Below are 13,438 nucleotides of genomic sequence, written 5' to 3'. Positions count from 1 at the left end.
GTCTACGACCTTTAGATCCAAAAACAACAACTTTTGTCTTTGCCATATTTACAGTTAGTTTCCATCTAAAACAATACTCACGAAATACATTTAAGGACGTTTGCATATCAACCAAACCACCAGAACAGCCGACCGTAACAAGAATTTCATTGGTTGCTATGCAGTCGGCTATTCTCAAATCTTAATAGTTTTTCTTATATTTAGATTGTTACGTATTTAAAATACCTTCTGCTTGATATCATAACAAAATCTACATATATGATAAATTTAAAAAATAATTATCTTAAACAATTAATTCTTCCATTTTAATACTTTAATACGCAGTTGTCTATTAATTTATGTACAACACGTATTACACACACACACACACACGCGCGCACACACACACACACACACACACACACACACACACACACACACACACACACATATATATATATATATATATATATATATATATATATATATATGTATGTATGTATGTATATAAAGACAAGTTACATGGTGTAAAAAAAATGTGTTTTCATCATACTAAAAACTGAATGGATGTTTAACGACACACCAACACGGAGCATAAGTGTCACTTGGCACCACGATACCTTAAAGTCAATGACTCAAGTTGTCGACGTACGTACTTTTTTTTCTTCGTTTTTTGGTATAAAATTAATGTTGAGCTACTGACAACATGAGGACACGAATCACACTGGATTGACCACATTCAACAACACGTGGAACAAAGAGTGTAATTTAAACGCCCTGTCCCCAGTTGGTTTTCTGTTTCGCATACAGCGCACCCGGAGGTACTATAAATGCCAAGTCGACGAGACACGCGTTGAATTTAGAAGTGGTAATTAATGTCAGGCTTTGTGCAAGACAATAATTTGAGGGTACATAATGAAAACAAACCAGACCACAAATTCCACATCTAGGTAATGACGAGTTGGAAATGTTTTGAAATTGGACACTGCATTTCATGCACTTTATAAGAATTTAAACATTACAAATATACATCCATTAAATTCGAAGATTTTAGGGTATATAATTTTATCCTTCATACTCTCTGGCAGAAACCCTGAATGTCTATTTAAAAATTAGAAAGCTGCAATAGCCGACATGATTTTTGACTGCGTAATAACTAGGGCAAGTGCAGTTGAGCATCATACCTTGATTGGTGTTTGTAACAAATATTAAACCTCACCAATAACAGCGTACACTTTTTGTTCTATATTATAAAAGTTTCTACACGTAATAACACTCGACCTTTTCCTTTTCATGAACTCATTAACGAAACTTTGAGTTAGATGTGTTTGACTAATGTCGATGGACTTGAGGTTGGAGCACGTCTGCTGGCTAACATCCTCATCGCACAGACCAGCGCAGCAGACGACTTCCAGGTGCTGGATGCTGGGAGTCTAGTTCAGGATGCAGCTTAGTGAATCTCCTTTCAGCTGGACGCAGTTGTTGAGAATCAGACGCCCCAGTCTCTCCAAGGACACAAGACTCTCAAATCCTGGCAATGTCAACAGGGCGCATGAAGACAAGTCCAAGTATTGTAATTTTTTGCAGTATTTGGTTATTTGGAGCAGGTCGCCATCTTCTAGGCAGGTCCTCCCAAGAGAAAGAGACGTCAGGTTCTGGCAGTGTTTCGTCATGCTGATGACCACAGTTCCGGACAGGTTGAGCGCTCTCAGAGACTTGCAGCTTTGGATGATGCACATTACGTGACACTCGTTGAACGGACAGGCCGTGTAGCTTTTCTTAGTCCAGCTGATGTCGAGCACCCTCAGGTTGTCGCTCTTGCCCAGCATGTCCACCATTTCGTCGAAATCGTTTCCTCTGCGCAGGCCCATGCAGTCTGAGAGAATGAGCTTCTGCAGGGAGGAGCTGTGCCTCTCCAGAAACGCCTGCACGAACGTCGTGGTTGCCGAGCAACAGCCGGAGACGTCGAGCTCCACCAGACACGTGGCGTACACAGCCGTGTACATGAGCGCGCGCTCGCTGACGCAGAACGACAGCGTTACGCTCCCAACACGTCTGCATTTGACGAGGATGTTGAGGATGTCGTTGTCGTGGATGCCGGGGCAGTGGGCGAGGTCGATTCGCTGCAGACCGTTCCACGAGTAGCGGAGAATGTTCTCAACGATCGAGTGCACGATCTTGACCTTATCGGGTGCACGTGACGGGTCCAGAAACTGACGTCACGAAAAAGGGCGTTGAACCGACGGCACGTGCACTTGATGGCCAGCAAGTTAGAATCTTGTGGGATGTGACGAAATGTTATTAACAGCGCCATGTCAGGAATGAATATAGGTTGAAGTTAAGTTTGTTTTGTTTGACAATACCACTAGAGCACATTGATTCATTACTCATCGGCTATTTACATTTGGTAATTTTGTCGAATAGTAGCAAACGATCTTGTATTATGCATCCTCCCACAGACAGGATAGCACATACCAAGGCCTTTGCTATACCATTTCGTGGTGCACTAGCTGGAACGAAAAAGAGCCCAATAGGTCTACCGACGGGGATCGATCCTAGACCGACCATGCATCAGGCGAGAGCTTTACCATTGGGCTACGTCCTGCCTCTTAAATATAAATTATAAAACACGTATTTTACAAGGGTTTTTTTTTTTTACGACAACACTAGAGCATATTTATTCGTTAATTATAGGCTATTGGCTGTCAAATACTAGTTCTGACATGTAGTCTTAGAGAAAACCGCTTCTTGTTTCTCATTAGCACTAAAGGATTTGAACAAGCAAGACAGCACATTCTACGGCTTTGATATACCAGTCGTCGGGGCACTGGTTCGGACTCTGAGAAAACTGCTATAACAGAAATGTCCAAAGACAGACAGACAAATAGTTTATTAAAGTCTTACCTCATTACAACAGAGGAGCGGTTGTAACCCAAGCACGTCACGTGTGTGCTCTATCGACTGAGCTAGATCCCGCCCCGTGCGTTATAAATGACAAATGTTAAATGTTACCACTAAAAAGAAGTATTATACATGTATAGGCTATTTTAACTGTTCTGGGCCCACTTTTACAAAATATCATAAGCCTAATTTAGCACGTAAACGTAAATCTACGACTAAAACACAATTCTTATTACTATTATAGTACAACAAATATAGTTAGAAATACATTTATTTCATTTTCTTGTGTCCTTAAAATGCTCCATTTTCCTTAATGATGTAATTTTCTTCGTGAAATAGATGCCAAACACTTGTAAATGGTTTTTTGTTTTTTAACGACACCACTTGTAAATGTACGCCCGGTATAACTGCTAGTCGCAGACGTAAACTTACGATGTTTAGTGAAATTGGCCCCTGCTTTATTTGATCGCGAACATTTCATAATAACGTTTGACTTGAAATTCAATACTTGTCATAAAGCCATTATGATATATACAGTATATACGTGTGTATACATGTATGTATGGCAGTGTATGGGATCAATTTATATCTATCCACAAATAAAATGACAGCCGCAAGCATTTCGTAATTTAGAAAACAAAAAGATCGTAGATCGTACTTTCTGATAGGCCTCAGTAATCAACCCTTCTTGGCAACCGTGAATAGCAACCTTTTTTGTAATATGATACGGTATCCGGGTTATACACCCCACTGAAAGATGCAAGCTGTAGCCGTGTGGCTTTTCAAGACGTGAATAGCTCAAACAAAGCTCACGTAAATAAATACAACTGTCATCACAACCTACTTACTTGTGCACAATCTTTTATGAACCAGGAAGTATATTCGATAAGTAAACAGAATCTGTATTTAAAAACAAAAACAAATTTGTGGTTCTTATTTTGTTTGTTTGGGGTTTTCTGAGTGAGAAAAAAAGATCTTCTGTTATGGCCGGCAGTCTCCTTGCGTTGTGTCTGTTCATCTGTCTGTACATGGGAACAGCTGCAGGTGGAAGGTTGTATATTACAAATATTTTTATTATACTTATGGTTACGGTGATATATATATACTAGTGTATATATATATATATATATATATACATATATATATATATATATATATATATATATATATATATCTATCTATCTATCTGTCTGTCTGTCTGTCTGTATCTCTCTCTCTCTCTCTCTCTCTCTCTCTCTCTCTCTCTCTCTCTCTCTCTCTCTCTCTCTCTTTCTGTATGTATATGTATATATATATATATATATATATATATGTATATATGTGTATATATACACACACATTGTATATAAACAAACACGTGTGTGTGTGTGTGTGTGTGTGTGTGTGTGTGTGTGTGTGTGTGTGCAAGCCCGTAGGAACCGGGGTGCTGGGGGCTAGTGCCCCCCACTTTTTTATTACATAATGTTTGCCCATTGCAATCAAAATCTGATATATAGTTGTATCCGATCCGTCCATGTCCCTCTCCCAAAGTCGTTCCTACGGGCCTGGTGTGTGTGTGTGTGTGTGTGTGTGTGTGTGTGTGTGTGTGTGTGTACAAACAAGTATACACACACACACACACACACACACACACACACGGGACGAACATTTTCCTTTTTATTAGAACGTTAGAATCACTGTAAGTGTATCGTTTTAGATTTCGTTACAGTTTTAAAAAGCTATTCACTTTTATTTACCTAATTTCTATTCGTGTTAATCAAAGTCAGTGACACCACCGAATTTTTTACTTTTATAACACTCTAATATATTAATTATATAATAGAGTAACAATGTATTAGTATATTAATGTATGTCTGTTTGCTTTTGTTGTTGTTTCATGTATACTGCTAATAAAATATATAATTAGTATTGTTTGTATGCCAATACACAAATAAAAATAAAGAATTAACAAACAAATATCTTAGTATATTTTTTCATTTCTGTGTAAAATATCTTCATGAAGATGTATAGCATGAATTATTCGGCTTATATGTAATAAGGGTATTATATCATTAGTATGTTTCAGGTTGTCAATTACAGTCAATATTGGACCTTTTTCTTCTGCTTTTAAAATCCTATCTTTTATTAAGTTTCTGGATATATATGTAATGGTTTGGGGCGGTATCTGTGGCCAACAGCGGACAGACCTTATTGTCATTGATGGAAATGTGTCCGACGTCGGGCCATGCTTGCATACTTGCACATGGTAGACATACACGCTATTGAAACATGTTCTTTGTGGTCACATTTATTCACCTTCGTTATGAGTGGTCCTTTATGAAATCGCACATTTCACCCCTAGTGTTGTTGTGAATTGTGATATTATCATTTTATGGGTTTTCTTGAGTATACTCGTGTTTATTTATCGCCAAATTATTATACTTTCAAAATATAACATTTGCATCAACTTGTGTTTTGTGTTGTTTTTAATACTTTGAAAAAATAATTGGTATACTTTTCTTTGATCGTCTATATATATATATATATATATATATATATATATATATATATATATATATATATATATATATATATATATATAGATATATATATATACACATACAATGTATATGGGTTATTAATGAACCTCCAGTTCTTGGAGACGTTTGTTTTCTTCACACTTGTATCTGACATTGATACGAGTTGTTACTTCAGAAAAATAAAAGTATTAAACGATTAGAAATAGTAGTAGTTGATTTTGTTATGAATATCACCTCGCATAAGAAACACCCATATGACTTTGTTCTTTATTGTAATATTGTTATGATATTAAACTACATTTTCATTGTAGATCTATCTGTAACTCTGAACAAAGAAAATTATTATTGGCCAACGGGAGAAATTGGTTTGGTTTAAACAAGGAAGACGAACATAAAAGAACACAGAGCTAGTATCCCACATTAGGTGTCGCTTCCTGAAATACAATAATGTTGAAATCATTGTTGAAATAGTCTTCATACACTTTGAAGAAGTTATTTGTAAATTGGCCGGTTCACCAAACAAAAACAAAAAAGCATTTGGTCACGACTGACCATTCAAACGATTGTGGAATATATTTCCTATATTCGTTTGTGTATTACTCTCTCTCTCTCTCTCTCTCTCTCTCTCTCTCTCTCTCTCTCTCTCTCTCTCTCTCTCTCTCTCTCTGTGTGTGTGTGTGTGTGTGTGTGTGTGTGTATTACTGTGCATGTGTGTGTGTGTGTATTACTCTGTATGTGTGTGTATTACTGTGTGTGTGTGTGTGTGTGTGTATTATCTCTCTCTCTCTCTCTCTCTCTCTCTCTCTCTCTCTCTCTCTCTCTCTCTCTCTCTCTCTCTCGCTCTCTCTCTGTGTGTGTGTGTGTGTGTGTGTGTGTGTGTTGTGTTTATTTATTTGTCTATGCTTACTGTATAAATAAAAAATCTTTTTTACAAAAGTTATTCTTATATATTTAAATTCTTCTGTCAATTACATCAAAATCACTTTGATCAAAATTATGCCTGTTTATTCCTGTTTTTCTACTAGACCTTTACAACTGCTAGTGATGTTAAAAATCAGTTTATTCCTGTTTGTCCACCAGTAAGTTACAGCTAGTTATGTTATTGACCAGTTTATTCCCGTTTGTCTGCAAATAAGTTACAACTACCAGTAATGTTATTAACCTGTGTATTCCTGTTTTTCTGCTAGTACGTTACATCTACTAGTGGTGCTATTAACTTGTTTATTCCCGTTTGTCTAGTACGTTACAACTACTAGTGGTGATATTAACTTGTTTATTCCTGTTTGTCTACTAGTAAGTTACAATTACTAGTGGTGTTATTAACCTGTGTATTCATCTTTGTCTACTAATACGTTACATCTAATAGTAATGTTATTAACCTGTGTATTTCTCTTTGTCTACTAGTACGTTACAACTACTAGTGATGTTAATAACCTGTGTATTCATCTTTGTCTACTAGTACATTACATCTACTGGTAATGTTATTAACGTGTTTATTCCTATTTATCCACTAGTACGTTACAACTACTAGTAATGCTATTAATCAGTTTATTTCCGTTTGTCTACTAGTTGTTACAACTACTAGTGGTGTTATTAACTTGTTTATTCCTGTTTGTCTACTAGTACGTTACAACTACTAGTAATGTTATTAACCAGTGTATTCCTGTTTTTCTACTAGTATGCTATAACTACTAGTAATGTTATTAACTTGTTTATTCCTGTTTTTCTACTAGTACGTTACAACAACGAGTAATGCTATTAACTTGTTTATTCCTGTTTGTCTACTAGTAATGTTAACAACCTGTATCTTTCAGCTGCATGGTATCGTGTTCTAAACGTGTTCGTACATCAACGTCGTGCGGACTATTCGGATGGAGCAGTTGTACAGCATACAGGTAAACGTGTCTGTCTTGTGGTACACATATTAAATAAACGAGACTACCAGGGACAAGTGCCCCATAAACATAAACATAAGTGTTCATTGTAGTTTTAAGTGTCAATTTTGTTTATATAGGGAAGAACCTATATTAGGTTTCGGTGCCCCGATTTTCTCTCACCTTCCTTCGCTCTCTCACCCTCCTTCTCCCTCTCTCTCTCTCTCTCTCTCTCTCTCTCTCTCTCTCTCTCTCTCTCTCTCTCTCTCTCTCTCTCTCTCTCTCTCTCTCTCTCCCTCTCTCCTCTCTCTGATCTCTCTCTCTCTCTCTCTCTCTCTCTCTCTCTCTCTCTCTCTCTCTGATAATGGTGTTGATGATAACGACGATGATATTGATGATGATATTGATGGTGATCATTGATGATGTGGTAGTGGTTGTGATGATGTAATTTAACTTTTGTTACCTATTATAATTAAGTAAAAACATTTTTCCAGGTATGTAACAACCAGCTGTGCCTGTGGTAAGTTTTGTTTTATTACTACTGAAATATCATCATATAATGTAAGAACATATTTAGTTATTTATAATTAAGTATTCTGGTTCTGCTGTTACAATTACCTTCTGTGAGAAAATATTTCAAACAGTTATCTGTTAACTCCGTGTAATCTGTGTGCTCTAGATCTATATTGCTGTCTCTTCTGTGCTTTCCTAGGATTAATAGAGAGTATAACTCCGTATAATCTGTGTGCTTTAGACCTACATTACTGTCTCGTGTGTGCTTTTCTAGGATTAATAGAGAGTATAACTCCGTGTAATCTGTGTGCTTTAGACCTACATTACTGTCTCGTGTGTGCTTTTCTAGGATTAATAGAGAGTATAACTCCGTGTAATCTGTGTGCTTTAGACCTACATTACTGTCTCGTCTGTGCTTTCCTGGGATTAATAGAGAGTATAACTGCATGTAATCTGTGTGCTTTAGACCTACATTACTGTCTCGTCTGTGCTTTCCTAGGATTAATAGAAAGTATAACTCCGTGTAATCTGTGTGCTTTAGACCTACATTACTGTCTTGTCTGTGCTTTCTTGGGATTAATAAAGAGCATAATTCCTTGTAATCTGTGTGCTTTAGACCTACATTACTGTCTCGTCTGTGCTTTCCTGGGATTAATAGAGAATATAACTCTGTGTAATCTGTGTGCTTTAGACCTACATTACTGTCTCGTGTGTGCTTTTCTAGGATTAATAGAGAGTATAACTCCGTGTAATGTGTGTGCTTTAGACCTACATTACTGTCTCGTGTGTGCTTTCCTAGGATTAATAGAAAGTATAACTACGTGTAATCTATTAGCTTTAGACCTACATTACTGTCTCGTGGGTGCTTTCATAGGATTAATAGAGAATATAACTACGTATAATTTATTAGCTCTAGATCTACATTACTGTCTCGCCTGTGCTTTCCTGGGATTAATAGAGAATATAACTCCGTGTAATCTGTGTGCTGTAGACCTACATTACTGTCTCAACTGTGGCTTCTTAGGATTAACACAAAGTATAAATCCATGTAATATGTGTGCTTTAGACCTATCTGTGTGGTTTCCTAGGATTCGGCTGGCGACATGACGGAGAGTGCAGCGGTTCCTGTGGAAGTGGAGTACAAAGGTTCGTGTCCGAGTCAAGCTGCGGGTGTCCCATACAGTACAAGACAGAAGCCTGTCAGAACAACAACCCTTGTCCAGGTAAGATTTACATTTAGCAATCTGTCTGTCTGTAGGTCTATCTGTCTGTCAGTCTTATGTGTGGGTGCAAATGATTCCTGGCTGCTATTTGGTAGAAGTTGTCTATTTGATCTATACTGTTGTGTATTTCAATTTTCTCTATATATATCTATTTTTATTACTATATGGAACTTGGATGTCTGCCATTATACTTCAATATATGTCTAGTTGGCGGGAGGTCTTAACGTTGTATAAACGATCTTTTATGTAGTTATTGGAGATTCAAATCAAATCTGAGGACGCGCTTACACCATCAAGTAAACATTTGGGAGAATTGTCAACTTAATTACTTACCCAACTCAGTTGGTTATTTTTATAATTAACCGCGTATTTAGTCACCAAATAGCCGCAATTTAAAATGTGCTGAGGTGTCGTTAATTTAACATTCCTTTGTTTGATCAGTTGACGGCACGTGGAGTTCGTGGAGTGTGGTCAGTAGCGGGTGCTCAGTGACGTGTGGCGGAGGAGTGCGAACACTCTACAGAACCAGGAGCTGTGTGAACAGAGCTTACGGTGGCAGAGACTGTCCAGGCCTGTCCTCGATCAGCGAGACCCAGAGCTGCAACAACGTCAAGTGTCCACGTACGGTCAAGTTTAATGGGGGCTGGGGGTGGGTGGGGAATCAACCAACCAGTCAGTAAAATAGACAGTATACATACACTAATATCCACGTAGGCTGCATGCATAACAGAACACGAATCTTACTCTAATGTTTATGTGCTGAACAAGTACAATATAATATAATATACATGTATAATATTTACATATCAACCAACCTTACAATGAAATAGACAGTCATTGTGCTTACGTACTAATACTATGTATGTATAAGCCAGCACCAATTGTTTTTCTATGTTTGTCTTAATATTATTATGTAGAGTTCAATATACTATTTAAGTTCCCTCTATTTTTATTAGTAAAATCAAAACGAGATATCGTTGTTTACACATTCGTTAAGTTCAAATTGGTAAAAATGGAGACAACTCCACAGTGAATGTCCCCAATTAAAATAAGTCATCAAGGTTTGATATAAACCAGGGCTATAATAAATGAAATTATATTTTTTTAGAAACAGAAAACATCGTTTATCTCATATTGATATATTGTGGACTTTTTACCTGTACTCACACCACTGGTACATGTGGTATCTGTATGTAGCTTGAAACTCTTGTTGGTGTAAAGTTGCAGCACCGCCGAATCCCTGTCTGAGTTCGCCCTGTAAGAACAGCGCCACGTGTGTTGATCACAAGGATGGAACCTTCCACTGTCAGTGTATGCAGGGTTACGGTGGAGTCCTCTGTCAAAACGGTACGTTCATTTTCATATCTTTACGTTTGTTTCTCATAATGCTGATGTACGTCTGTAAATATTACCCCGTCACGTAAGCTTAGCCACGAGTGTTGGCTTTCTTGGGGGTTTAACACCCCCCACTAGTGTACACATGATTTTCTCGAGAGAGGGTCTATGAGTGAGGGGGGTTGGTGTTCTTGGAGGCGCACCCACACTCCTACTAGTGAACAAAAGATTTTCTAGTGAGAGGGACTATGAGTGAGGGGGTGATTGTTATTGCAAATTTATCCACACCCTCCTTAAGTAGTAGAATATTTTCAAATGAGAGAGTCTGTGAGTGTGGAGACGGGTAACTGTGTTCTTGAAGGCGTATCCACACTGCTACTGGAGTAGGTATTTATTAGTATTTGGGAGAATCAAAGCGTTAAGAGAACAGGCTGTAACGTCCCTAATTTCCAGTGATTTCGATATTTGTGCCAACCATCCCTCCATCGGGGCGGAATCACCATGGCTACTGATTATTTCAAAATTCAAATTATATTAGTATTTAATGTTAAAGATAATTACACCATCACTACGCTGTAATTCCTTAAAACAGGTGTTCACTTTCCGTGAGATCCAAAGCGTGGCCTTTATATCTTTATAGACAGATAGAAAAATACTAATAGATGTTCTCTCTCTTCTGGATTAAAGTATAAATCGATTATCTATAATAAAAGAACAAAATTCCCCAAGGAACTTATTTTTATTTGTATACCTTTGTTTCAGACATACAACCGCCTGTTGTCAACGATTGCATGGATAATTTCACATCCTACGTCACGACAGCTAAGGTAACAGTTGAATGGACGGTTCCAGTCTTCACTGATCCAATGGGATCGGAGATCAAAGTGATATCGAACTACCCTAGGAACAATTCTGAGTTTCCGTGGGGTGACTTCACGGTCCAGTATACAGCAACTAAACTCTTAAATGCCAAACAAACGGAGTGTACATTTGTGGTGTCCGTCCGCCGTAAGTGTGTCCATCGTTTAAGTCTTGAAACCAAAATATTTGTACGATTTATAATTATTGGAATTTATCCCTGGTGTCTAATATCAATACAGTTTACTTTTAATACCCAAACAATAAAGCAATTTCATTTACCAATCATATTAAATATATACTACTCAAAAGAATTTAAGGGTCAAAAATTTATAACCAAATAAGTTTCAGAGTGTATTAGATTGATGATGTAAACTACACCAAATATTTAATTTATTGTTCCATATTTACAAAAACCCACAAATAAACGTCACTGTATACAAGAAAGTCACATGACATGCTGTCAAAGTTGAAGGTTGTCAAACATGGATTTTACACATTAGAACATTCGTTTAATAGTGTGTGAATCCACCCCTGGCGCGAATACACTCGACACATCGTTGCCTCATGCTGTTGATCAGACGTGTGAAGAACTCTTGGGGAATGGCCTGCCACTCTGTCATAAGAAGTTGACCCAGATCATGAAGGTTGGCCAGAGGGGCATGGTTATCCCGAACTCTCCTGCCTAATTCGTCCCAGGCGACTCTATTGGGGCCAAGTCAGGCGAATATGCTGGCCAATCCATCCTGGCGATACCTTGTTGTCTGAGAAAGTCCGTTACCACCCTGGCGCGGTGGGGTCTGGCATTGTCATCCCGCAGAACTGCCCCGCCGCCAATCTGCTGAAGGCCTGGGAGAACCAACGGCCGGATAATCTCATTCAGATAGCGGATTCCATTCAGATTGCCATCCACCACATAGAGGGGGTCCTGTGGTGGACAGAGATGCCGCCCCACACCATGACGCTGCTACCACCGAACCGGTGACGTTGTCTAACGTTAACGTCAGCGAAGCGCTCCCCAGGACGTCTGTAGACACGAACCCGACCGTCGTTGAACCGGAGACTAAACCTGGACTCATCAGTGAACATCACTCGACCCCACTGAACACGTTGCCACCGCAGATGAAGTGTGCACCAGTGACGTCTGGCCGTTCTGTGACGTGGTAGGAGTGGTGGTCGAACAGCCTGGCGACGGCAGCGTAGATTATTGGCTCTCAGACGATTGCGTATGGTTTGATCAGACACTCGAGTTCCAGTCGCAGTCCGCAGATTGTCACGTAATCGGCGTGCAGTGGTTGTGCGTTGACGTAGAGCCATATTGGTGATGTAGCGGTCCTCTCTATTTGTAGTGCTTCGGGGTCTTCCCGAAAGTGGACGATTTCGAACAGAATTCGTTGCTTGGTACCGTTGCCACAGTCGGCCAACGACACTCTGACTGACACCAAGTCTCAGAGCAACATTTCTTTGCGTATTGCCATCCTGAAGCCAAGCAATAGCCCTTCCTCGATCTTCGATAGTTAGTTGAAGTCGTACCACTGTCGAATTTGGAGTGTGCACCGTACACGAACGCAAGCTCCAATTATACGGAAATTCAGCATTGGGAACGTGGAATACACGTGCAAAGCGTGCAAATGAAGCGCTTTGTGAAAAAGCAAGTTATGGGCACTTAGCAGACCTTTCGCCCTAATTTACGTGCAAATATAAGCATGTTTTCGCCATTAGAACTAGTCGACAGTGTCAATGACAGTGGATTTTAATTCATTTATGGGTTGCTTAGACCCACTTTCGTCAAAATGGAACAATACCATGCGTGACATTATGGTCTAGCTAATATAATTGACATTCAGAAAATAATGTCGAAAATATCGTCTGACCCTTAAATTCTTTTGAGTAGTATATTATACAGCATATATTAATTTTTGCCTTGATTCCAAATATTACTATAATCTACATTGAATTTTATCTTTGGTACCAAAATATTAACAAAGTTATATTGAAACTTTCAGGATTATAAGTATCCCTTATCTATTGCGTCTCTTATGTTTTTTTTATGCCTCGATTATTCTTGAAAGTTGCATAATTTTAACTTGTTAATAAATGCAACCGATTAATATACAAAATGTGCAGGTGTTTTTTATAAAGACATTTATTAGTAAGTGTATCATATAGTACTCTTTACAGACATGGCGTCTTGACTTCTGCTTAAAATATATTTTCACATGAACATTGACCATTT

The 13,438-nt window shown here is 38.3% G+C and overlaps 2 protein-coding genes across 2 annotated transcripts in view; one reads left to right on the top strand and one right to left on the bottom strand.

The window, feature by feature from the left end:
* Nucleotides 1-1,412: 1,412 nt before the first annotated feature.
* On the bottom strand, nt 1,413-2,738 carry LOC121382921 (SCF E3 ubiquitin ligase complex F-box protein grrA-like). Its single transcript, XM_041512600.1, has 2 exons — nt 2,703-2,738; nt 1,413-2,192 (listed from the first exon to the last, which is right to left on the bottom strand). The coding sequence occupies exons 1-2, from the start codon at nt 2,736-2,738 to the stop codon at nt 1,413-1,415; spliced, it is 816 nt and encodes a 271-aa protein (XP_041368534.1).
* Nucleotides 2,739-3,785: 1,047 nt separating this feature from the next.
* LOC121384772 (neurogenic locus notch homolog protein 1-like) overlaps nt 3,786-13,438 on the top strand; it is a 10,989-nt gene continuing 1,336 nt past the window's right edge. The window contains exons 1-7 of the mRNA XM_041515345.1: nt 3,786-3,931; nt 7,214-7,294; nt 7,768-7,793; nt 8,875-9,009; nt 9,451-9,630; nt 10,231-10,356; nt 11,107-11,352. Of these exons, the coding sequence (XP_041371279.1) occupies nt 3,864-3,931; nt 7,214-7,294; nt 7,768-7,793; nt 8,875-9,009; nt 9,451-9,630; nt 10,231-10,356; nt 11,107-11,352 (862 nt within the window). The 5' untranslated portion in view covers nt 3,786-3,863. The remainder of the gene's footprint in view (nt 3,932-7,213; nt 7,295-7,767; nt 7,794-8,874; nt 9,010-9,450; nt 9,631-10,230; nt 10,357-11,106; nt 11,353-13,438) is intronic.

This window comes from Gigantopelta aegis, chromosome 10, assembly GCF_016097555.1.
Source record: "Gigantopelta aegis isolate Gae_Host chromosome 10, Gae_host_genome, whole genome shotgun sequence".
Classification (NCBI taxonomy): Eukaryota; Metazoa; Mollusca; class Gastropoda; order Neomphalida; family Peltospiridae; genus Gigantopelta; species Gigantopelta aegis.
Note: the sequence above shows the minus strand (reverse complement) of the source record. Positions and strands in the feature narration are given on the sequence as shown.